A 26776-nucleotide genomic window follows, 5' to 3' on the forward strand; every position below is an offset into this window, starting at 1 on the left:
TAAAATGAGTAAGGGTAAACGCTCACACTGTCCATACAATAGACATACTCAGCAGTAACTGGGAACTGGAAAAGATATTTTTTGTGCCAGTGTGCCCCCCTACCCCACCCAAAACACACACACACACACACACACACACACACACACACACACACACACACACACACACAGAGCCAGAGAGAGAGAGAGAGAGAGAGAGAGAGAGAGAGAGAGAGAGAATCCCATCCACATAGCCCGAAACCACTAGTACTACATTCTACAGTGAAATATCAGCATGAGCAGGTATGAAAAAGGATAAGTCAATGGTGGAGAACGGCCTTGCAGTGCTGCTAAAATCTAAAATGTATGGCACATCTGGTATTCTGAATAAGTAGTTATTCTGTTTGTCCAAAGCTGCACAGAGCATTTTCCAGGATTCAGGAATTTCTGTGCTGCATAATTAGGTTTACAACAGATTCACAGACAATGTATTTGTTTGATGATAAGTTAATGAAGCTCACCATGATATTGTAGAAGTCATATATTGTCACAACAACAGATTGTATTTCAGTGTTGGGCAAATGATAGAAAATTCATTTCTTGGAGGGAGATACTTTTATTTAATGTAACTCAAAATCAATTTTAGAAAATAAGCTATTATAGTAGCAAGTTTTTCTACTGTTGAGGAAGCTACTTAGGAGCTTGTTAAATCCTTCAAACAAGTGTCAAAATCTGTGATGTGTCACAGACACCACAAAAACCACTGTTCTACTTTCTAGTGATTAGGTTTGCCTTTTTAAGTTTATTTTTTGTTTCTGTTCTCACACTGTTCCTTAGTCAAAGAAAAAGGGAAATGTATAGAAGGACACAGACTAGTCTTAACCATGCGGTGATGACAATTTGTTTCCACAGAACTCCATTATAGTATGTGTGGTGTGTGTACTGTAAGATCTTCGGTACACACACCATCAGATTATTTGACTTGTCGCTCTAATGAAGTAGGCGAGTGTCAGCTATATGACTCATGGTCTTATTGTGGCGTGTTTATCTTCTGCCGTTAGGTCAGATGATAGAAATGCCACTTGCACGCTTAGAGTAGCAGATTGACGGTGACCAACTTTAAACAGAACTTGATTAATTTTCACACACACTTATTAAAATAAAAACAAGCATAGACATTAAGTAACTTGATTCTGGATGCTGTTTACAATTGACAGTCTGAAGTTCCTTTGGTCTTGGTACGTTAATATTATTCTCACATATCTCTGATACTTGACAAAGTGTCTATACATTTATCTTCATGGCTATGTACAGGAATATGATAATCTTCTTACATGCAGACTGAAACTTGATTATAGACTGGTACAGACTAATGCAAACTGGTACAGACTGGTGCAGACAAATGCAGACTGACTAATCGGAGGTCTGTACACTCGTTATAATACCCCTCACATTCATGTATCACTGTGCGAGTGTGATCCGCGAGGAGGAAAGGTTCTACGTTAGCAGCAATCTCATTTGCTGCGTTACATATTAATAAGCGGATCGGTGGAAGCAGAATTTGGTCCGTCTCTAAGGCAGCGCCATCTCGTAGTGCGGAGATGGACGAGCGCTGCGCCTGCGCTGTTGTGCTTAGCGGGGCACGCTCTAGTGGGAAAGTTGTGTATGCGCTGACTACGTGGAACTATGTACACAACAGTATGCTTTTTCCAGCAGTGCTTAGCATATCTTAAGAGATTTTTCATACACAGTTATCCTACACCATTTTTTAAAAGAAAGATTGACATATTCCAATGTTAAATGCCCGTATCACATCAAAATTAATAATAAATATGACTTGGGGTCACCTAGTTACTGAGTAACTCAACAACATGGCTCAAGGGGCTTCAGTGCATGATACACCACATGCATAAGGGTACTGGGATACCCCAATTTCTTGAATACTGGGGATGTAGATTTGGTCTCCAGCAGCCCTCCTCGGTTTAACACTTTGGGTCCTGAGCCATTGTGCGCAGGTGTCTACCATAAAGACTGGCTGATTTTAACGTATTTTAAACTACTACAACCCATGAAAGGTTTCAGTTATAGCAATAAAATTACTCTTATTGAAAAACCTAAACTTTCTTGTTTAAAACCATATATAATACCTTTCTCTTGAATTAATACATACTTTTGACAAGCGTTATTATTATAACATTGTTTTTGAAAAAAGGAAAAATTGATCAAAGGTATATTCACTGTATTTTCTAGAAGGAATTTTTTTTTTTATTTTACACAAAAATTGTAATTATGATGGATACAGTATGTCTTATCTACAGTAACCTCCTGTAACCATTTTAAGACGCAGTTCTGCTCTTTGTGTGGTAAATTTTGAAGCACGGCATTTTGCACAGTGCTACTTTACATTCACTACACTGGTAGCTTGTGGCTTTCGCCACACTTTTCCAGTCAGTTTTTTTCCTCTCAGAGAACACACTACACACTGTTTTTGTTTCTGTTTCTTACCGACTTCTGTCTCAATCTTTCCCAGGAAATAATTTCCAGTTGATAGTCTTGAGCATCCAGAGGGACCAGGTCTGGGTTCAAGATCTTTGCTTTGTGCAAGATCTGTTTGCTTTGTGCAAGATCTGTACAGATAACTGTCATGAAGTGAGATGTTGTGAGGTGTTTTCCAGTAACCTTACTGTATAATATGCAGGAATTTACAATCGCCATTAGTATAACATGGAATGCCAACTTTCTCCACCACTTTACAGTTTGATGTTCAAATGTACCATATGACAATCGCTGATCTGATAAGTCAACACTGAACTTGTTTGTATTGTAGTCCACTACACAGGCTGGCTTTGACTTCTCTCTTCCTCTCTGATCAGTGAAAGTGACCATCTCAGCAGTGTGCCTTGTACTTATCATATGCACATTTCTTTTGTCCTTCCAACACAGTGCTAACATATTTCCTTTACGCCTGAAAATAAGTTCACCTCGCTGAAGGTTCGGATCTTTCATAGCACGAGGCAATCCCTGCCGAGATTTACTTGTTGTTCCCACAAGAGTAGTTTTTGCTGCTTCCAGTTCTGAAGCAAGTATTGGACTTGTGTAGAATCTGTCCGTAAACAATGTGTAGCCTTTTCCTGACAGATTTGCAAGCAATGTCTTTACCAAAGTCACCGTGTCAGAACTTTCACCTGCGTAAACAGAGAAATTCCAGATGTAACCTGTGTCAGATTCGGATAACATGTACAGTTTCATACCATATTTATTTGGTTTTTGTGGCATGTACTGTTTGAAATACACATGACCTCGAAATTTACACAAGCCTTCATCTATTGTAATTTTTTGAGATGGTGTATACGCACGCAGGAAATTAGCACACACATTATCTAGGTTGGGTCTCATCTTTTGCAGTGGGTCATAGCCAGTTTCTCCTTTCCTCTTAGCTAAGGAATTATCACTAATGTGGAAGTTTCTCAAAATAGAAAGAAATCTGTCACGGCTCAAGATGTTTGGACAGAAATTACACGACACGTGGCCTCACACTTACACACATATGGACTACAATTGCCAGAAACTTCCTTATTTCCTTAGGTGTAACTCCTTTCCATTTTGATAATGAGCAGGTGGGTGAAAGGGAATTTGTGTTTCGTAAGTTCCTGATGCATTGTTGAGCATACAGATTAGTTTGCTCCTTTATATGTTTCATCATACTGTCTGTCAGGAAATATGAAACAAATTCTAGAGGTGCACTGTTCTGGTCTCAACTGACAACATTGCATATTCCGGATTGTCCTGAGAATAGATCGATATCTGGTGCACGATCAGTAGTCGTCCAACTTTCCTCGAAATCGGTGCGGCGCGCAGGTCTCGGCTTCCCCCTCACCATCAGTCTCGCTCATTCTTCAGCCACAATTTTGACGGGATTACTTGCTGCTGAAATGCTTGGACACCTGCTCTCCTCTTCTGAATCTATCAGAAAAGTAGTATTTGCAAATAAAATCATAATTACGTACTGAGAGTTTTTTCAGTGAAAATCTGAACAAAAATTATACATGTTTTTTGTCAGAATTCTTTACCTGAACTGACAGAAACTTCTTCTTGAACATAGTCCACATCATCATCATCAGATTAATCTATAATATCTTCCTCTGACAAATCAACGTCACTTTCTTCTAAATCACGATATAACTCGCAAGCAATTTCTTCGCCCGTCAAGCCACGCTTCACCATGTCGACGCTACTGAGACCACGCGGGAAAAAATCGCCACTCACTAAACCCGACAAATAAAAAGGGAAACACACCCTTCCACAGCATGCCTGCACCAGCTAGTGACCAATACTCAAACTACAGTCCATGCAGCGCCTCCCAGACAAGCGGGAGCCGTAAGAAAACACAAATGAAGGAAGGGGAAGAATGAACACATGCTCCCGTAAAATTACGGGCGCCGGATTTTGGGCAGGCCGCGCACACCCGTATTTTTACGAGCATCGGCACCAATAGTTAATATCGTCATCCCCCCCCCCCCCCGTCACGCACAATATATACTCAACATTTTTTTTCTATACTCCCCCCTCCCCAACTACCTCTCCCACACTTTTTTTCTCAATCTCTTCTGCTTTCCTCTTAATTCTAATTGGATTATCCATTCCATTTCTCATATCTGTGCAACCACCTGCTAAGAAACTTCGGGTTTCCCAAATCAGAACTGAATCAAGGCTAAGAACTCCCTAAAACCATCAGGACTTAGTGCCACCCATGGAGTATGTGTAACCAATACGGAATGCTACAAACACTGTGAGCAAATCCTTCCGCCTCCTGGACCCCACCCTCTACCTTCAATTGAAAATAAGTGTCACACTGAATATACGAGGGTAATCCCAAAAGTAAGGTCTCCTATTTTTTTTATAAGTACATAGACCTGTTTATTTCTAAAATGGTTTACATCAGTTTACAGCTGGAACATTTAGCTATTTTTCGACATAATCACCATTTCTGTCGATGCATTTTTGTAGACGCTGTGGCAGTTTTTGTATGCCCATGTCATACCAGCTCGCCGCCATGCTGTTCAGAAAGTTATGAACCTCTTCTTTCACCTCGTCGTCGGAGCTGAATCGCTTTCCGGCCAAATGTTCTTTTAACTTAGGGAACAGGTTATAGTCACTGGGCGCCAAGCCAGGACTATAAGGCGGGTGGGTGATTATGTTCCACTGAAACTGTTGCAGGAGAACAACGGTTTGCAGGGGTGAGCGTTGTCATTGAGAATGTGTACGCCCTTGCTCAACATTCCTCTTCTCCGGTTCTGAATTGCCCGTCTGAGTTTTTTCAGAGCCTCACAGTACCTGTCAGCATTAATTGTGCTCCCAGCGGTTCACCTCTGATGACGAGGTGAAAGAAGAGGTTCATAACTTTGTGAACAGCATGGCGGCGAGCTGGTATGACACTGGCATACAAAAACTGCCACAGCTTCTACAAAAATGCATCGACAGAAATGGTGATTATGTTGAAAAATAGCTAAATGTTCAAGCTGTAAACTGATGTAAACCATTGTAGAAATAAACAGGTCAATGTACTTATAAGAAAATAGCAGACCTTACTTTTGGGATTACCCTCATACATCACAAAAAGTAACCTTATCAACTGTATATTTTCAATACATCCAAATGTATATCTAGAAGATCACAACATATACTTATTGTACATACAGCATCATCTTTCCACATGCCAGTTGAATTATGATGGTGGTAGGCAAGTTGTTCATCCCAGTAGCTGGTGACAACAGTTGTTACCAAAGTGCACAAATACAGTAGCAGCAGCAAAATGTCTGGAAAATGATGAAGGCACAACTTCCTTGCATGGAGCCCACACATTTGTGCAACATCACACCTGTAATATGAACACTGAAGTTATCTCAACTCACCAATGGTGTTTAAGTCATCAAAATAACTTAATTTTGTCAGCATTTATAAAGCAATGAGTACCTATCTAAGGAGATTACAGTGTGACATTTTTACTGAAAGGTACATAATAATATTGTAATTTCACATAATCACAACAAGCAGTCCATCTAAAGACAAAATAATACATAAATTCTTTTTTTTACAATCTTTGTGTCACATCTTTTCAAATAGTCAGCTGCATTTGATATAGTTGCTGTCACTCCATTGTCAATTATATGTCATTTAGTTACTTTTGCTTTAATTACAGCCAGTTCCAAGACTTACTCTGTATGCTATGTACCACCATAATCTTCTCTAGTTGTAACTCCAGACAGGTAAAATAGCTTCCGTGCTACTGCAAGCTGTTCACAGCTGCTTGAAATTCAGTCTTAAAACATTCTGGCAAATTTTGTAATAACATAATGGTATTCTGGCAATGTCATAAATGTTAACAATAAGATGAAAGACAGAAATGAACAAGAATGAGTGCACTGTTGCACATACCTGATAATAACAAAGAAAGAAGCCCAAACCTTCCATAAAAATTAGCTTGATCTAAAGGAAATTCTAAATTTGTTATACATACTGGTAATCAAACACGAATCTTAGAATGGAGTGTGCTACAAGGGTGTGAACATTAGAAGGTAGCTGTGTGAAGAATTTTGTGCAGAGAGAGAAGGAGAATATTTTGTCACAGTGCACATTTCCTTTGTATCTCTGAGCCACACCTCACAGTCTACCCGTTGCCAACTCTGGTAACTGGCAATGCTGGCATGAGCACTACACTCAACCATTGCTCCCACTTTCAACACTCCCTAGTGGAATTTATACACTCAGAAAACTACCTTTCATTCTTCTTAACATACTACTAGTCTTGTTGCTGTATGCACCCATACTGAACACTACAGTGGCTTAGTAGTGCCACCATATCTAAAAAATATGAAAACATGCTAAATTTTCTATGTACACCCCAAAGCACTTGCTACAAGCCAACATGACAAATTAAGGCTACTGACTGGAGTGTCATGTAGTACGCTGCTTCTTACCCGTGCACATCGCCCCACCATCTGCCTCTTATGCACACACCGCCACAGTACCAACGTTTTACAAACAAAACTAAACTACACCCTCCAGATAGGGAAGAAATAGAAATAAAAAATGATTTTGGTGTAAAAATAAAGTTTCTTTACTTCACCATATGTCTTGAATGATCAGCAGAAACAGGAATGTATATGTAACTCTTAAGCAATAAGGATGGACATGGCAAGATGGATGACTGAAATTTAGAGAACCGACATTTGAAGCCGAACGATTCTACTGCCGCCAACATATACTGCGAATAAAGACCATGAAGTTAAGATACAAGAAATTAGGGCTTATACGAAGGCATATAGATAGTCTTTTTTTCCCCTCAATCTATTTGCGAGTGGAACTGGACAGGAAATGACTAGTAGTGGTACAGGGTACACTTCACCACACACTGATTGTACAATAGCTTGTGGAGCATCTATATAAATGTAAATGTAGATTCTTGAGAAGGGCCAAAAGATGACGTCATAAAATCCTATCATTTGGATACTTTATCAATAATGGAACTTCATTAAAAGTTGTAAGGAGTTGGCTACATTTATGGCAGTTGAGCAACATGAGCAGAAGAAAGGAAAGGACAATGTGGATAGAAGATGGAGTAATGGAAAAATAGGAAACAAAAAAGAAGTGGGATTGAAGTTGTTACACTCTTCACTCTCCTTGTTGACCAATATGAAAAAAAGACAAACAAGTAGATAAATAAAAATAATAACAACAACAACGTACACACCTGAACGGCATAATATGTAAAATAAGTGAAAGGCAATGAGTGACCTACAGATGACTGATGTGTTGCACATGGAAACACGCACAAGTCTTGGCGTGGCTATGGGCATGTGTCTTTGAGTGTCTATGTAGTTGTGTGTGTGAATGCATGTACTTCTTCTAAAAAAACAGCAAAAGACAGTAAAAATAATTTTCTGTTGTGTGTTTCCTTCTGTCTCAGGTTCTTCAGCCGACATTCGTCTGATGATTTTAATGACGTTTCGCCAGCATGAGTGGCTGGCATTGTCAAAGCTTCACCCTCCATTGCCGGTGGTGGACTGGAGCCGAGCTCACGGCCGCAGACTATATGTACCTGGCGTGCCAACATCCAAGGGCTTCTCTGCGGTCATTTCCGGTGCGGTTCTCCTCTTGCTACCTGTGACGGTCGTTTGCTGCAGTAAGGGAAGCCAGGATCCATTTACCTTAAGGCTTTCCCCTTTCTTGTTGAAGCTGTTCCTGTGTTTGTGTATTTCTACAGCTTCTTTAAACAAGCGGGTGTGATAGTGCTACTCTACAGCCAGAACTTCTGTGTCAGAGAATTTTATTACAGGGTCGGTCCCACTCAGCGCGTGCTCTGCCACGGCCGATTGTTTAAAGAAGCTGTAGAAATACACAAACATGGGAACAGCTTCAACAAGAAAGAGGAAAGCCTTAAGGTAAACGGATCCTGGCTTCCCGTACTGCAGAGAACGACTGTCGCAGGTAGCATGAGGAGAACTGCACCGGAAATGACTGCGGAGAAGCCCTCAGTCATTGGCGTGCCAGGTACATATAGTCTGCGGCTGCGAGCTCGGCTCTAGTCCACCACCGGCAATGGAGGTTGAAGCTTTGACAATGCCAGCCACTCGTGCTGGCGAAACGTCAGTAAAATTATCAGACGAACATCGGCCAAAGAACCCGAGACAGAAGCAAATAGCCAGTTTGTCAACAACTGGCCACGAAAGCGTTAACAATTTTGAATAATAATAATAATTTAATAAAACTGAACAGTAATTTGCAATTAGGGAATGAAGCCTTCACAGAAATTGAAGTTTTATTTGAATCTCATGGCATAATTTTATTACTATAACTCAATATTAAGGTACATCAAAGGGTATAACAAACTAATTGTGATATTCCAGTTAATTGTGTTTAATGAACTCCACCCAACCAATTGTCAAATGTCGGTAATTAAGAAACAACCCATAATCGACAAGGAGAGGAAACTATAAACTGTGAATAGTTGTGATTTTCAGAAAAAATAGGCCTCATGCTAAAATGAATGATAACAATACTGATACTACGTGTATGTGAAAGATCTTGAACACAGACATAAACACAAATTAAACTGGTGAGGGGGTGGGACATCAAGACAAAAAGAATACATGAGAATTTCAAGAAGCAATAGAAAGTTGAGAAATAAATTTACAGTATGTTCATGAGAAAACAGAATGAAACATGCAACCATGTTATGACTGAACAATTCAAGCTTAAATCAGTAGTCGAAACATTAAAATCCGAGTGAGACAAAGATCACGTGCGCATTAAAACCACACTTGAAGGTGGATGAAAAAAATCTATGGACGCAGCAGAGAGATAGCTATAGTCTTATAGAGTGTGTTAGTTATATTGCATTACACTGTGACCATACCAACCATGGAGTACTCCCGTACAATTGTCAAACTATGTTATACCACAAAACAGTGGTTTATCCAGTCTACCTGAAATGGTAGACTAGAGTTTTAATTGACAAAAATTACTTTATTTTCAGACTTGGTTACACAATGTATGATGTCTCATAAGATGCTATTGAGCAAGCTCTATCCAGACTGATGTAATATTTTTCGCCACTTTTTATTTTGGGTTCACAGGATCTTCTGTCTGGTGTATCCCTTGGAGCTGCAGTTGGTAATGGCTTTCTGCTGCACTTGCTCTGAAATCATAACATAATATTGACTACTGCACCCCAATACTGCTCATAGCCCAATGAATACCTCAAATAGAAGGTGCACAAAACCTTCTCAACACCGGCATTCATAACTAAGCCAAGACAAATGCTGTGTTCAATACATAAATAAACCACGAGTCTACAAAACTTACCAAACATTAGTAGCTACAACAGCAACACCATAACTCTATACGTTCACTCAATGATACACAACATTAGAGTGCACAAATTTTAGCATGTTAACAATCACATATATAATAAAGTTACTGGAGTCTCAAAATTTCTGCACCCTTCAATGATTCCACCACTGAAACAACTGAATCCCAAGAGAGTGATGTGTTTTGTACAGGTCCAGTCTCCAGTACACTAAGTCAGCTCTTGTGTACAGGTGATTTACAGTACAGAATGGGATAACTCTTCCCGATTGACCTCCTCCTGCCCCCAGACCTCAACCTCATCAACAATATTTGGATAGAAATGAAACAGACAATGAAAGGGAACTGATTTAATCCTGTACCACGAACGTGAGTTCAGTTCTGAAGCTTGAGAATAGGTGGCAGTCTCTTTCTAACAAAATGCAGATAGTTATAAACTGGCATTTCCTGACAGACTATCACAAAACATAATCATATGTTTAAATTTCAATAAATGTGATCATAGAAATGAGCACGAGTTTCCTTAACCTGATTAAATGTATGACAACTTTTTTTTTTTAAAAAAAAAAAAAAAAGTGAAGAAAACACCTAAGAAACAAAAGCACACTAACTATTGTACAGGTTACATCTTCACTCTGAGCACTAGCTTGCAGCAGTAATCACAATGAGTTCTGTGTGTGGCGAGCCACAGCTATTTTTCATCTTTTGTACCATTTTTTGTACTGAGATGTGACACATATATCGCTAACAAAACTTGAGGATCACTTAGGATAAGGAGGTAGGAAGTAATAGGGGACCAGTCTATTATTGTGATGTGCATCCGTAGTTTGATATCCAGAGGAAACCTGGCAGTTTCCTTGAACTGTGCTCTGGAAACAGTGTGACAGTTGCAACAGAACACATTTGAACCACTTCTGGTTAGACTCATCTACATGTGCACCTTTGTTGGACAGGCAGTTACGGGGGTGGGGGCTGCTTGTGCACAACGAAGAGATAAGGATGGAAGTGAAAATGTAAAATCCAAAGCACTCCACACTGATAAGAAAACCAGTATGAGCTACCAGGAACAGTTATGTTACAAATGCGGGAAACCAGGACATTTCATAAGTGACTGTCACCCTTCAGGAAAGAGCACAGATTCAAGGGCACATGGTGGATGTCATCAAGGAGGTGATCGTGGCAGTTGGTAACATGGGCAAAGCAATCAGCATTGCCAGTTCAACATGCCAGGAAGTGCAACAAGTCAACCGTAACTTGTTAGTGTGCCAAAACTCCACCCGTGCCAACCGAAACAGATAAATTTTGATGACATTAGATACAAATAAACAAAACAACCATGCATTACACACAGACAGAGATCACTGCACTCCCACTGCAAGGCAGTCACTATCTTAACACTCAGCATGTGCTCCACATGTAAGAACAGGCTATGTATATGGTATGATACTTGCTATATTTAAACTCAGTGGAGCCATCAGAAAAAAACTATTCACGTGAAAATGAACCTAAAACACACTACAACCATCTAGAAAGTTTTTGAACATATAAAATAAAGTTTTCTGCTGCTCCTCTGCCCATGTCCATACTGCTTCTTTCTTTAATAGCTTCAATAGGTGAGGTGATGAAAGACTCTGTCTGATGGTGAAACAACGATAAAACTCATCAAGCCCTAAATATGCTTTCAACTGTTCTTGACATGTTGTTACAGAGAAGCTTTCAGTTGATTTATGCAACAGTTCACTTTACCCAGAGAAGACCGCAATTCCTTTAAGTTTTTTGGGGCCAGAAGCTTCTCGAGTGCATCAATCCATGTGAACCATGGATGAAGGGCAACAAGCCGATTCCATATCCAGAAAACAAATGGCACAGTGTCCCACCACAGACTGTTAAAGGGACAAGCCTACAGAATAGGTTTCCAGATATGCGAACAGCTTGAAGACTTCTTAGGTAACAGAACCCAGGGCATTGCAGTCGACAGCAAGTATTCATCAGAGACAGTAGTATCATCACGAGTGCCACGGGGAAGTGTGACAGGACTGCTCTTGTTCACTAGATACATAAATGATATGACTGAAAGGGTGAGAAGCCATTTTCTGATGATGCTGTGGCACACAGGAAAGTTTTGGTGTTGAGTGGTTGTAGCAGGATACAAGATGACATAGACAGAATTTCTAGCTGGTGTGATGAACGGCAGCTTGCCCCAAACGGGGGGAAAAAAGTTAATGCAGATGAATACGAAAAACGATCTTGTAATGTCTGACTATGGCATAAATAGTACGCTGCTTGACACAATCATGTCAATTAAATACCTAGGCATAACACTGCAAAGAAATATGAAATGAAGTGAGCACATAAGGACTGTAGTAGGTGTGGCAAACTGTCAACTCCAGTTTAATGGGAGAATTTTAAGAAAGTGAGTTTTATCTGTAAGGGATAACAAATACAGAAGATGTATCCCCATTATCTAAAGTGACCTTGATTTCGACAAGATCTGGTTCATGCAAGACGGAGCTCAGCCCCATCGAACCAATAGAATGTTAGATGTCCTGGTGGAGCATTTTTGGGACTGCATTCTGGCTCTTGATTACCCAGAGGCCATTCGCATGAGTCTCAATGGCTGCCATGTTCTCTGGATTAGGACACATGTGGGGCTATATTAATGACATGGTGTACAGCAGTAACCCCAAAACCATTGCTGAGCTGAAAACAGCCATTCAGGAGGTCACTGACATTCCGACACTTCAGCGGGTCATGCAGAATTTCACAATTCGTCTGTGCCACATCACTGCCAATGATGGCAGGCATATCAAACACGTCAAAACCTAAACCTGAATATCTGTAGTGTTGTTTACCTGTTGAATAAAGAGTGTGCACGCCATAGTTTGTAACTATTTTTTTTTCACATAGTTCAATAACTGCCACCCTGTAGAAGTAGACAGAGGTCAATGTGATCCCTTTTATGCCTGACATATGCCCCAAATACTGCACAGACAGTGCAAAGAACTTTCATTTCTCCAGATTTCAATGGGGCACTATCTTCAGCAGCTGTTGAAATAGTGTTTGTACATTTTGCATGTGCTCTTCCACAGTAGCCTCCATCACCCAAATGTCACCCAAGTAGTTAACACAGTTTAGAAAACTGCGAGTTAAATGCTTCATATATTCTTGGTGCTAAGGCTGCCCCAAAAGGCAACCTCTTGTCTCAATACACTCCAAGAGACATATTCATTACCAGTATTTTCCACATTTCTGCATCTACAGATTGCAAATATGCATCCTCCAAACCGATCTCTGAAAAACGACGCCCCCCCCCCCCCCCCCATCCTGCTAACTTTGCTAAAAGTTCCTCACGCCAAAGGATTGGGTAGATATCGATCTCACTTTGTATGTTAATCTTCACCTTAAATTCACTGCGAATTCTAATAGATCCATTTGCTTTCTTCATGATGCCTATGGGAGTTGCCCACTGACTACATGAAACTGGCACAATTACCCCCAGTTCCATAACCTGTCTAACTCTGCCATTACTATACCATACACTGGGAACAGAGCTGGCAACAATTTAGTCATAGCAAACTACTTGTGTGAAATGCGTGTTTCAAAAGTCTTTGGCCTGATCCAGTGTTGATCAGAATAACTGCTGACAATTCTCTAATAATGATTCTAAATCCTGGAATGGTATCAATCTGGGTACCAGGTTCACCTCATGCAATTTTTGGAAACAAAATGTGGTGAACACATCTAAAGCAAAAATATTTACATCCGATGGTGAACTTATAACCAACAAAGCTATTTGTCATTTCATATTCTTTTATTCTGCCCACATATACCCTTGCAAAGATATTTTGTCAGATATATGAAATAACCTACTGCTGCGGCATCTGCAGATAGGGAGCCCAAACACTGATAGTTCACCTGTCATTACACTTCCCATATTGGTTGACCTGCAATCACACTTCCACAATATGAGTCTGAGAGCAGATATGCTCACTGAGTGTTTTGCAAGTTACGAGTTGTTTCACATATGAGAGTCAGCCTCGTTGCCTCTTTTGCAATGCACTACCCAGGTAGGTAGTGCCACTAGGTGGTTGCAAAGAAATACAGTAAGTTGCTGAAGAGAGAAAGTGGACAACAGCAAGCTGTACACAAATCCAAAAAGACAAACAAGAGTAAAATTCAGTTGTGAAGCCAAGAATTGTCAACAGGGTGCAAATTAAGCCTGAATAGCCAACTGAAAGAATAACCAGGAGCAGGTATGTCACCGCATGTGAATAGCAATGTCAGTGACCAGAAGGTGTTCGATGTGTCAAGATAACTGACTGAGGAAATCAAGCACACTTTTCTCATTGCCTATGTCTCCAGACGGTATTGCCAACTGATGCGGTGTCCGCACCCCTCGTGGTCTGGTTGTGTAACTGTACAACTCCGATGGCCAATGCCAATGCATTCATCTCTATACAGCAATCATTCTGTCATTTTTATCCTTAGTTTGACTGCCAGCTGATGAATGAAGCCCAAATTCCTATCACTGACATACCTTACAATCTGTTTAGAGACACTCTTAGTAATGCAAATTGGTACTCTTGATGATTGCTCCAGCTATGTAACAATAGGAAATTACTTGTTGTAGTCATTTCTTTTTTTTCTAATTACTTTAATTAGTAACACTCAGCTAAGAACAGTTGCTTCGTCAAACCATAAAGTAAATAGCTTTGTGGTAGACTGCACTCATTTCCAATAGTTAGATGACACATCAACTTACAAAATCAACATGAGAGTCAATGTTCAAACCAGTTATTCATTGGTGGATGAGTTGAAATTAACAAAAGTATTATTCAATAGCAAAAGAAGCCATTCGAAGGTCAGAAATTCTCCTGACGATTACAACTTCGTAACTCTACATAAATGTTCTTGTAACATAAAAGGAGTCGTTAGTATGAAACTATCAGAACTAAATTTGTAGAAACGAAATGAACTGCTGCACACTCCACAGAAACAAGTGCTTAACTTATATTAGCAAATTTCCACCTCAATCTATGGTGTAGGTTCCAATCTGAGCACCTGAACACAATTTTTAGATACACTTTAATCCAATATGCAAGTTACAAATTTGGGAATATGACTCCATAAGGTACGATCTTGGTATTCTAAAGCCTGCCTTCTACAAGGGAGCCATATATTTTCATTACTTCCTGGAGCCAGTGAGTCATGACTAAGGCTTTATTCTTTGTCCATCATAACTGCTTTCAGTGTGAGTATATATCAGAACATCATGGATTGTGGGGTGCCAAGAATTGTGTGGTGAACAACTGAAGCCTAGCCACTGTTTCATGTGATACACACTTCAAGTAGGTTTTTCTTGTCCGAAATGATAATAAATGCAGCCCATGTTTACGAGAAGATGGCTGATGACTAGGAACTGATGGAAACTGCCCAAGATGGTTTTCTTGATTTGAGAGCAAGAGAGAAGCTATGGCCAACATGGGCAGCTCCAACAGATTAGCTTGCACGAATTCAATAATAAGAACCAGTGTGTCTGTGCTGTCCTCTTAACAGGAATGATTGAAATTCATTTTCTCAATCCAGCCACTGACTTTTGCAGTTACTCAATGCCAATTCAGAACAGAGATCCATCAGTTCATCAGTGTGTTGCATTTCATTTTTTGCTCCTTTTCAAATATTACTGATTTCACTGTCAACAGATATTGATATACTGCTGATTTATTTTTTGCTTCTTTCTGTGTCACATTCCTACACATTCTTCTCCTTAGTTCTTACTTAGCCTCCAAAATAAAAAAATCTACCATTTCACACAGATATACGTTTCACACTACTCTTGGTGTCTCAACCTGCTTATTCGAATTCTTGCAATTTGCATGTGGTTTGTGCCAAAATAGAACTAACAACAAATTAAAAATCTAGCTACAGTTAATCACATGTACACATCATTATAACAAACAATAATGAAATTTTTCTTACCTATCAAGTGACGAAATAACACAAACCACAGTAAGAAAATAAAACATTGATTGTGCAGGTCTTGAAAAGTTGTCATATACATTAATAAATTCTTCTATCTCTACTCTGGTCCATCCAATGCTCACAACCTGCAACAGAGAATATATTGCTGCAACCACAGACTTACATAAAAATTGAAAACACATACTACTGCTGCTCATTGATCAGATGGCAACTGATTTCCTGCTCCTGTATTGTGCAAGCTGGAAGTTGGCACATCCCAATAACCTATTTAAAAAGTGCAGCTTAACTTCCTTTATATATCATGAGATAGCAAGGTGTTACTTTGATGACTCTGCTCCACGTATATTACTATACTATACAGTCACATATCAAGTGAAGTTTTACTGAAGCTGAAATTTAATACAGAAGCCCATGCTCACAGCAAGAAGAAGAATATATTTGTTGAAGAAATATAAAATTCAAATCAAAGCTCACAATTTGGTTGTGGGTATTAGAATTTTGCTACAGTATTTTCTTTTTAAATTCACAAATACATAGGATGCATATATTACAGCAATAATAGACAGAGCACTCTTCAATGTTGGGTCCTAAACCACTGATCTTCATTTCTTTTAATATCTTAATGTTAAAAAAACCTCTCACCAGACTATGGTAACTTAAATGCTACCATGCAATGCTTGCTTTTAGCTAAATAAGTCAACAACTTTACTTTGGACATTAAAGTGCTCTCTAGAAGTGGTATACTCTTCACTTTCTCCAGCCTGTCAATGAGTCTATCCAACTATAGCTGGCATACTTTTCTTTGTTTTTTAGGCTCCTCAGTCTCGAAAGGCAGAAATTACAACACTTTAGAAAAATAATGCATTTGGAAATTCTACAATGTGGTGTCAAAAGAAAAGTCAAAGTTACCACTGTTTACATTGTTCGTCCACTTCAGTACTATGTTTCAAGTACTTTTTTTATACATAAGTTTTATGAAGCAATTCTAGTTCTGTGGTTTTCGAATTTTTCCTGAAATAGATCGTATACGGTATGAAGAAGTCTTTGATGAAAGGCTGGATCACTGGGCACAATGCACAATACTTCTATAACACACCACATGTTCTCAATGATAACTTAGGCTGTTACTATTGAAATATTATGCACACATGGTTTGATTACCTGTCCTCTCACATGAGGAGCTCAGCACAAAGTTAATGGTTTCTCACTGAAGCAACCAATGCCAGCTCCTGCAGTTTCAGTTTTGATTACTTGAAAGATTGCAATTTATGATGCCAGGTTTTACTCAGCAGGTGCACAGTATGAAGCAGAATATCTGAGTTCCATTTGTTATTGACAATATTATATGAAGACACTCCTCCTATACTTATAGCCCTGTTACGAGAAGAGATGCATAGGGATGCTTCTTGCATTCCCTTCTACACTCCGCACATAGATGTTTCTAAGGCTTGTGGCTTATAACTGAAGATGAGGGCAATGTGGTGCAACCCTGCATCACCATTCCCTCAAAATTCCAACAACATTTTCACTCCCATATATTATCGTGGAAATGTCTGCTTTAGCCAACAGGATGTGGATTAACTTTATTGACTGAAGCTCCAAAAAACACTGCAGCCTGAATCTTGAGTGTGATCATAAAAACATTTTATTGTATGTGGCTTACATCTAATTGGAAAAACAGTAAGAATTTGTCTTAGATTAAGAAAAATTAAATCAGAATTTACTAGTGTGTTTCAGACCCAAAGAAAGGTTTAAAATTACAAGATGCATGAGGCTGGCTACAGGTAGGAAACCTATGGGGTGCTTCCATGTCATCAGAGGCAGAGAACTCCATGCCTGCAAAAGAAATGTTTGCCATACCAATGACACCTTACCAGTTACTCGAAAGTAAGAAAATCAGTATGAACATGGCTGTCATGGTATACTGGAATGTTGGTACTTCACAAACAACAAGTGCAGCACTTTGGAATTAGTTGCATTTAATTAACTTTCCCAGGACTGAGTAATGATAAGTCTAGCTGGGATTTGTTGCATGCCAGCAACTGAGTTGCTGAGTGCCCATAATGCTGTTACAGAGATTGGTAATGGTGGAAAAGTATTATTTAAAGAACACACTCTTGAGAAAGTTTGTAAAAAGCTATTGTCTTGTATTCTTAATAATTCCCATTATCACTTCATGAATAACATTCCTGTCGTATTCACAGTGTGTTTCACATAGAGAACCCTTAAGTGGCCTATACAAATGGAAATCTAGAGCGCCAGGTCTGGGCTATAGGGTAGGTGTGGCAATGATGTCAAATCTATTTTGGTGATGTGTTTCTAGGTTCTGAAGGCTTGTGTGTGTTATGTATTATCGTTTTGGAGCAAGATTTACTTTGGGTTATTGTCAGACTCAGCATTTCTGAAGCCTTTTTTGACTTAATTCAGCCTTCACACATGCCTGCAAATTAATGGCTGGCCATTTTGGCAACATATCCTCAAAAATGATGTCATCATTATCCCAAAAATACTGTCATCATGACTGCCATCAGAGGGACCTGTCTTGAATTTCATCTTTTTTGGTGGCTGCGAATGGTGACTCTCCACTGAGTGCCTTTTCATTTCCAGTTCAATGTGATGCACCAAGGTTTTGTCACCTGTTACGATCTGTAACAGAAATGCCTTTCTGTTGGCCTCAAACTGCTCTAACAGTTAAGGTTTAATGTTTTTTCTTTGAATCTTGGGGGCTGTTGTTACCATTTTGTGGAACCTATCATGATCAGATATTTGAATACCTCAGTGTCTCAGTAGCTGCACACACATTTCCAATGCTTACCAATAGCTTTAGGCCAACAGTCCAGTTGTTATATGTCAGTCTGCACAAATAATGGTATCAGCATGATTCACTATGTCAGGATCAGTGGCTATGACAGGTTGTCCTGAGCGTAGCCAGTTATGGCACTCAATTTCTGCACTTCCTGACATTTTAAATCTCTCTAGTCACCGCCCGACAGTACTCCTATTAACTGCATCACTGTAATAAAGTTTATGGATGTTTGCTACATTTTCTTGTCGTGTGATGAAGATTTCAATTACAGCTTTTTGCTTGTATCGAGTGTCTTGCACAGATGTCGTTTTCGTTCACTATGGCTCCACCGTCTACTGGAATTGTTTGAAACTTCACACACGTGAAGAAGAAACATCAAACTTGTATCACATGGAAGCACGTTTTCCTGCATACATATTAATGGCTTAAAATTGTGGTATTATTCATTGAACAATCTTCACATATTTCAGAAGTAACAGCCAAACACATATACACGTGGTATGTCAATGGAAGCTACCTAGGAATTAACAGCCACAAACCATGCATATCCAACTCTTTACAATTCAGTCACGTAGAAAGTGCAATGCGTGAAATCTCCAATAATTTCTAGTCATACCACAGCAAATTACCTCATGAGCTCCTGGGAAGTTATGTTCATATGTGGCATCAATGACTGGATTGAAACATTCTTTCCAGTCTCTTGTGGATCAGCCTTGAGTTCAAACTAAGGACTGCAGACTGGGCTGTTCAGACACTGCCCCATGAGGCTAGACTGCCTTAAAGGTGCACAACAGCTCACCAACATGCAGGTATAGGCAGTATAGGAGACCCACCAGGTAACTGTATTTCACATGTTCTGAACATGCACAAACCACTCGTCCAACGCAGCCTATAGTCACTTGGCCAGGACCGTACAATTGTTTAGCCTACATCCAACTTCCAGACTGTTGTTTTTCCACTTATGCCCACCTTTGCCCATGAGACTCAGCTGCTCAAGGAAGGCACGCAAGCTGGAACAGCCTACAGTAAACAGGAAGCCAAAATACTGAATCACACAAGTAAAAACCTACACATCATGATACTAACATAAACCAATATCCGACCACCAAATGCACACCAAAGTAAAGGACACTGAAACAGGCATCCTCAGTACTGAAAATAACTAATACTGCATCATGTAAACAAGGCACCAGGTTCTGTTGGAACTCCTACTACATTTGACACTGAATATGCTGCACAATAAGCCCTTAGTCTGTCTCCACAGCTGAGTGGTCAGCGTGGCCGAAAGCTGTGCAAAGGGGCCTGGGTTCGATTCCCAGCTGAGTTAGAAATTTTCTCCGCTCAGGGACTGGGTGTCGCGTTGTCTTAGTAATAATAATAATAATAATAATAATAATAATAATCATATCCCCAAGTGGCGTCCCCTCAAAAGACTTGCACCAGGCGACCAGTCACACCGATGGGAGGTCATAGCCACATGACATTTCATTTCATTTCAATGAGCCCTTTCCCAAGCTCATATTAACCACTGTGGCAAACAGTCTTGAGTCATGGGACAAGAGCACAAATCACATCTATTTATGTAAAGAATAATATATATAAAAAACAAAGATGAGGTGACTTACCGAACAAAAGCGCTGGCAGGTCGATAGACACACAAACATACACACAAAATTCAAGCTTTCGCAACAAACTGTTGCCTCATCAGGAAAGAGGGAAGGAGAGGGGAAGACGAAAGGAAGTGGGTTTTAAGGGAGAGGGTAAGGAGTCATTCCAATCCCGGGAGCGGAAAGACTTACCTTAGGGGGAAAAAAGGACAGGTATACACTCGCACACACGCACATATCCATCCACACATGCAGACACAAGCTGACATATTTAAATATGTCTGCTTGTGTCTGCATGTGTGGATGGATATGTGCGTGTGTGCGAGTGTATACCTGTCTGTATGTCTGCTTGTGTCTGTATATGTGTGGATGGATATGTGTGTGTGTGTGCGCGAGTGTATACCCGTCCTTTTTTCCCCCTAAGGTAAGTCTTTCCGCTCCCGGGATTGGAATGACTCCTTACCCTCTCCCTTAAAACCCACATCCTTTCGTCTTTCCCTCTCCTTCCCTCTTTCCTGATGAGGCAACAGTTTGTTGCGAAAGCTTGAATTTTGTGTGTATGTTTGTGTTTGTTTGTGTGTCTGTCGACCTGCCAGCACTTTCATTTGGTAAGTCACACATCTTTGTTTTTAGATATATATTTCCTACATGGAATGTTTCCATGTTTCCCTTTATATATATATATAAAAATAGATGGAAACATTCCACGTAGGAAATATGTATCTAAAAACAAAGATGATGTGACTTACCAAATGAAAGTGCTGGCAGGTCGACAGACACACAAACATACACACAAAATTCAAGCTTTCGCAACAAACTGTTGCCTCATCAGGAAAGAGGGAAAGATGAAAGGATGTGAGTTTTAAGGGAGAGGGTAAGGATTCATTCCAATCCCGGGAGCGGAAAGACGTACCTTAGGGGGAAAAAAGGACGGGTATACACTCGCACACACACACATATCCATCCACACATATACAGACACAAGCAGACATATTTAAAGACAAAGAGTTTGGGCAGAGATGTCAGTCGAGGCAGAAGTGCAGAGGCAAAGATGTTGTTGAATGACAGGTGAGGTATGAGTGGCGGCAACTTGAAATTAGCGGAGATTGAGGCCTGGTGGATAACGGGAAGAGAGGATATATATATATATATAAACATTCCCGCGTGGAATGTTTCCCTCTATTATATTGATATGTAAAGAATAAAACAGATGTGCAGAATTACAGACCAAAGTCATTATTATTCACCTGCTGCAATAACCTACAGTATATTTTAAAGTCACCCTCATGACATTGCACGTTGATAAGAAGCTTCTCTCAAAGAATCAGCACAGTGAACTAGTGTGAAACGAATTGCTGGTGTCACACACAATATCTTGTTGTACAAGTAGATGCAAGTGAACAGGTAGAGCCCATCTCCCTAGATTTTCGAAAGGTGTTTAACATTATACTACACTGTCAACTAGTGTCCAAGATGCAATTGTACAGTGTATATGTGGACATTAAACAGAAATGTAAGTAACAATGGGTATGCCCCAAAAACAGGGTCAACAGCACAATGGACTATTTGCAGATGACACACTTATATACAAGAGAAGTACCGTAACTGTATAATCTTAAGAAAATTCAAAACAAACTTAAACAGTAGTTATTTTTGGCAGATGTACTGAATGCCAGCTTTCTTTAAACATGCATAAATTATAAAAATTTACATAATGAAAAAAAAATTAACCCAATAGTACGCAACTATGAAATTTGTGGTAACCTTCTGAAGCTTGTCACATTTTTTAAACAAATAGCAATAAGAAATGCATCAAACACCAAACATCAGTAGTTTAGATGATAAATGGAAAACTCTGATTAAGCATTCTAGGACAATGACCAATTCTAGAGCACGGCTTGAGAGTCTGGAATAGGCTTACGACAGGAAAAACCGAACAAGTTTACAGACTCATTGCTAATACCTTAACAGTTCTGTGCAACAGACACGCCCTGGAGATTTATATGGGAATCCCTTGTAAAACCTATGTTAGGAAAATCAGCATTTGAGGAAAATTTTGTGACAATTCTACAGCCACAACTATATAATTTATATAGGGATGACGAGGAGGAGAAGACACTAGAGATTAGGATGTCAACAGAGGCATATTGATCATCACTTTCCACTTTCAATTTGTGACTGGAATAGGAAATAAAAACCTCTAATATTGGTCAGAATTACCCTCCACTATGGTTTGCATGGCATAGAGAATATGATAATATATGCAGCAATATGGTGCAGTTTAATCTTTCAAAAAGAGTCAACGACACAGACAGAAGAATCAAATCAAACATATTTCATTCATGGAGGTATGTACCGTCTATGCAACTAATTGAAGGCTGTTTGCTTATTGCCATACACATTTCACTTCACTTATTTGGGAAGCATCATAAGTGGTGAATTCCAGCACTGTTGACTCGTGTGTTGTCCTGGAGATGTAATTGTTAATTTACATACTCCAGCTGGCAGATTTCTGGGGTTCTTTCACCCACATTTGTCACATCATATATGTCACTTGCACTTGAAAATGCAAGTGGCATATTTGGGGTGTGTGTGTGTGTGGCCTATTTCTTTATATGGCTTTCTTTTCCCGAGTACTAATAAAAATAAAGTCGATGGCATTGAGGCAGTAACATACTTATATAAAGTCATATCATAACATCAATGTCATAAACTCACCAACAAACATAGTGTAAGTGACATTCCTCCTAAAATTCCGTGGCATAAATTGTAAAATGGATGGAATGCCTCTTGAATTTTTACAGCTAATTCTACTGTTGACTTATTCTCCGCATGTAATTTTTCTTTAAATTTTATTTTACTTGAGCGTGATAAAACTATTTCTCTCGGGGCTGGTAAAAAACCGCTCTTTCTTTCAACATAAACCATATCAGATGGGTAACTTCTGAAAACTGGTTGTGTTGTTACACTATGCTCCACGCCATCTGAAATTTAAAATAAACACAAGGTACAGTATCATATATTTTTTCGTATTTTCTGTGATACTTTCTTGCGAATAGTGAGCTACGTAACAATTGGAAGGGCAATTTACCGACACGGTCCGCTGTCACCGTTTCGATTTCATCGGCATTTAATTGTTTAAGTGCCGCTGTCACAACAGTATCTGCTGCTTTCTCTTTCTTTCTACGCCTTTTCCGTTTATTTTCTGTCCTCTTCTCTCCTTCAACTGATTCTTCGTTATCTGAGTTCATTTCTATTCAACACAGCTTCAGTTGACAGCCGGGAATTTACTAACACTCAACAGTCAACACCGTGCACAGCCGAAGTCGATTCTGGCAGAACAAATGAATGGTAAAAAGTGTATATGTTCGCGCCTTGCATTAAGTTGAACGCGTTAAACGCATTGGAAGTTAATGGTGGCTATGATATGTACTTCGCTTTAGTAGTTGACAGCGACCAGCACTGAATGCCAGTTACAAAATTGTTTAAATGAAATTAACACTTCGTATATTCGGTATATCTAGTGAGGGCTCATCTTTGGCGCGCGCTTAATCACCTTGCGATGCGTTTGCGTTCGGGTTTGATGGCGGGTGTTTGGTAGATTTGTTTTGTAATGTGTTTACGTAGGAGAAGCTGAACTTAGAGCATTGTGTATGTGAAGAATTCCACTATGCCTGCAACACTGACTTTTATAGAAGTTGAAAATTTCAAATCTTACAAAGGGAATTTATCAATTGGACCCTTGAAGTCTTTTACAGCGGTCATTGGACCAAATGGATCAGGTAATACATAGCCGTTGCTATTGTTTCCCGTATTTTGAATATTTAGTAAATGCTAATTAACGAATATTTTTATTTTATAGGAAAGTCAAATTTTATGGACGCTGTCAGTTTTGTGATGGGAGAAAAGACTTCTTGTCTTAGAGTTAAAAGGCTTAGTGATCTAATACATGGAGCGTCAATTGGACAGCCTATTTCGCGAAGGTAAATACGATATTTTTGCGACCTAAAGAGATTTTTACTGTTAAGTGAGAAGTTTGCAACTGATAGCGAAGTGTTTTAACGAGCATTGTAGCGTCAATAGATATATTCCTATCTTACCCTTAATTTCATTTACTTGTACACATATGTGTGTTATGAATATTTATTTTACATGGAAAATATGTTACGATGGTTTGACAGTAATTGGTCACTAGATATTTTGACAATGTGATGAGTTGTGTCCGCTTCTGGCACTGTTTGGCAGTGTAACCATAGAGATGCATAGATCAGCATAAGACAACTGTGGTAGTAAATAATTAGATAACAACTGATAGATAGAGTACTAGATACAAAGTAAATCCCAATTTAATTATGTGTAGAAATTGAGACAATAGGCTACTAATTGCAGAACTTCTACATCTTCACCTTTTAGTACAGGAATTTGTTCTACCATCTTAAAAGGTGTGGTAGATAGTAACTGCCGTTGGCTTTGTGGCAGAACAGGTCATGCATTTTTTGAATGTACACTGTCCAGTTACATTAATGTGACCACATGTCAAATGCCTAAATGACCACCTTTTGCAGCACAAGGCATGCAGGAAAAGTGTCGGTGAGGTTCTAGATGGTACCGACAGGGATGTGGAGCCATGCAGACTGCAGGGCCATGGCTAGCTGCTCTAGGTTTTGTGGTTGACTGTACATGACTTGTAAAGCCTGATCAAGGTGGTTCTCCAGGTTCTTGATAAATCCAGGGATTTGGTGGCCACGGGTGTACGGTAAACTCATCCTGGTTCTCTTCGAACCACAAACATATACTGCGAGCTGTGTAACACGTTGCATTCTTCTGCTGGTAGATGCTGTTGTACTGAGGAAAAAAACAGCATGTAGGGATGGAAATGTTCAACAAGGGTAGGTGCATATTTGTGTTTATCCAGAGTGCCTTCCAGAATGATGATATCACCCAGGGATACCACAGGAACATTCCCCGACCATAATGCTCTCTCCTCTGGCCAGGACCCTTGTGACAATTGTTTGCAGGGTACTCACTTTCAGATGAGTCGCCCCGTACATGCCAACGGCCATTTGTCTCATGGAGCATAAAACGTGATTCATCTGAAAAGGGTACCTGTTGCCTCTCAGTGTACGTCCAGTCGAAGTATTGGTGTGCAAATTACTAAAGTAGATATTAGCTGCATAGGATTTATTTCTAAAATTTTTTATGTTAGACTGGTATGAGGCCAGAAGTTCATCTGTTATCAGCACAAAAAAATTTTAAAAATAAATGCCATGTAGTCTGTGTCTACTTTTTAGTCATCAAAACTAAGTTCCTGTGTTTTATTCAAGCTGCAAAGTACAGAATCTATGGGCCAACGTAAGCATCCGATTCCATCCATCTGCTTTGACCCCTGTCATAATGGTCACTAACGGTGTGGAGTTTTTGAGTTGGTTGTGTATGTAGATGTCGTGTTGTTGTAAATGATGGTGCCGTCTGGTGGTGGGTGTGGACATGCTGAGTTTAACGTGTGGTATTGGGTTAATGTGAATTTTGGTTGTTACCAGTGCTGACGTGGTTTTGGGTTTAGATAGTTGGTGTGATAATGTATGTTGTGGAAGTGTTTTCAGTGAGTTATTAAAGTTTTTAGGTCTGATTAGATTGGTGTTGGGTGGTGTGTGGAAAGAAGTCTTAATTTTTTTAATGTCTTTTTTTATTGGGTGTGGATACGACAGTGAAGTTTATGAGTGTATCTTTATGTTCTGAGATGGATGATGATACAATGTCTGTCACACAGTTTCTGCAGATGTTCGGTCTTATTGCTGAATATATTAGCCGTCATGTTTGTGGCAACAGCATAAGGTCAGCAAGAGTATGGGTTGCTTACAGCAGGGCATGTATATGTAGTGTTGTCAGTGTGTGTGTGTGTGTGTGTGTGGTGGCCAACCTAGGTGGTATTGCCAGAGGCTTTTGTTGGTAAGTAATTTTTGTCTTTGTTTTATTCTATAGTAATTGTGTTTTGTGTGTTGTATATTTATGGTAGGTCTTTTGTGTTGTAATTGGTGTTGTGAATATGAGGTATTAGGGTTTCTGAGTTGTTGCGGTTTTCTTTCCACTTTTCGGAGTTATAGGTGTTGGTTTGTTGGTATTGATAGCTGCGATTTAAGCTATATAGCTCAAAGAGGAATCTCTGATTCCACTCTTTGGTGTTGTAGGTGTTGGTTAAGCTGTATAGGTCAAGGGAAGTGTCCGATTTCTGTGGTTTTGTTGGTGTAGTGGAGTGCTGTAAATTAAATTTTTTTCTAGTATTTGTTTTGGGGTGGTTCAGTGTTGTTTTATTGCTGTATATTTAACTTGTCGCCACCCTAACACCCCCAGTTTTTTGGGGTTGTCGCATTAGTATAATTTTATTTTTGGAGTGAGACGTTATTGTGTCATTTTTATTTTTGTTTTTGTTTGTGTTTGTTGGCGTGTGTATGTAGTGATGTTATTGTTGTCATTTTGTATACACTGGAAATAGCTGTTTCCGCCATATTTATGACAGCATGGGTGAAAGTAGACG

At 39.5% G+C, this 26776-nt stretch overlaps 2 protein-coding genes across 9 annotated transcripts in view; one reads left to right on the top strand and one right to left on the bottom strand.

Moving 5' to 3' along the window:
• Positions 1-23636, bottom strand: part of LOC126474878 (transmembrane protein 237-like) — a 73096-nt gene extending 49460 nt beyond the window's left edge. For 5 of the 7 annotated variants that reach the window (XR_007586592.1, XM_050102363.1, XM_050102366.1 and 2 more), the window contains exons 1-4: positions 23333-23636; positions 22960-23225; positions 15826-15953; positions 5677-5857 (exon numbers count right to left, since the gene is read on the bottom strand). Coding sequence is in view for 6 of the 7 variants with exons in the window: in XM_050102363.1 (XP_049958320.1) it covers positions 5677-5857; positions 15826-15953; positions 22960-23225; positions 23333-23492 (735 nt within the window). In the remaining variant the exon portion in view is untranslated. The remainder of the gene's footprint in view (positions 1-5676; positions 5858-15825; positions 15954-22959; positions 23226-23332) is intronic. The other 2 variants (XM_050102362.1, XM_050102364.1) reach the window with 2 other exon arrangements.
• Positions 23637-23760: 124 nt separating this feature from the next.
• LOC126474877 (structural maintenance of chromosomes protein 1A) overlaps positions 23761-26776 on the top strand; it is a 168491-nt gene continuing 165475 nt past the window's right edge. For both annotated transcript variants that reach the window (XM_050102360.1, XM_050102361.1), the window contains exons 1-2: positions 23761-24023; positions 24104-24224. In XM_050102360.1, the coding sequence (XP_049958317.1) occupies positions 23912-24023; positions 24104-24224 (233 nt within the window). In that variant the 5' untranslated portion in view covers positions 23761-23911. The remainder of the gene's footprint in view (positions 24024-24103; positions 24225-26776) is intronic.

The sequence above is a fragment of the Schistocerca serialis genome, chromosome 4 (genome assembly GCF_023864345.2).
Source record: "Schistocerca serialis cubense isolate TAMUIC-IGC-003099 chromosome 4, iqSchSeri2.2, whole genome shotgun sequence".
NCBI lineage: Eukaryota > Metazoa > Arthropoda > Insecta > Orthoptera > Acrididae > Schistocerca > Schistocerca serialis.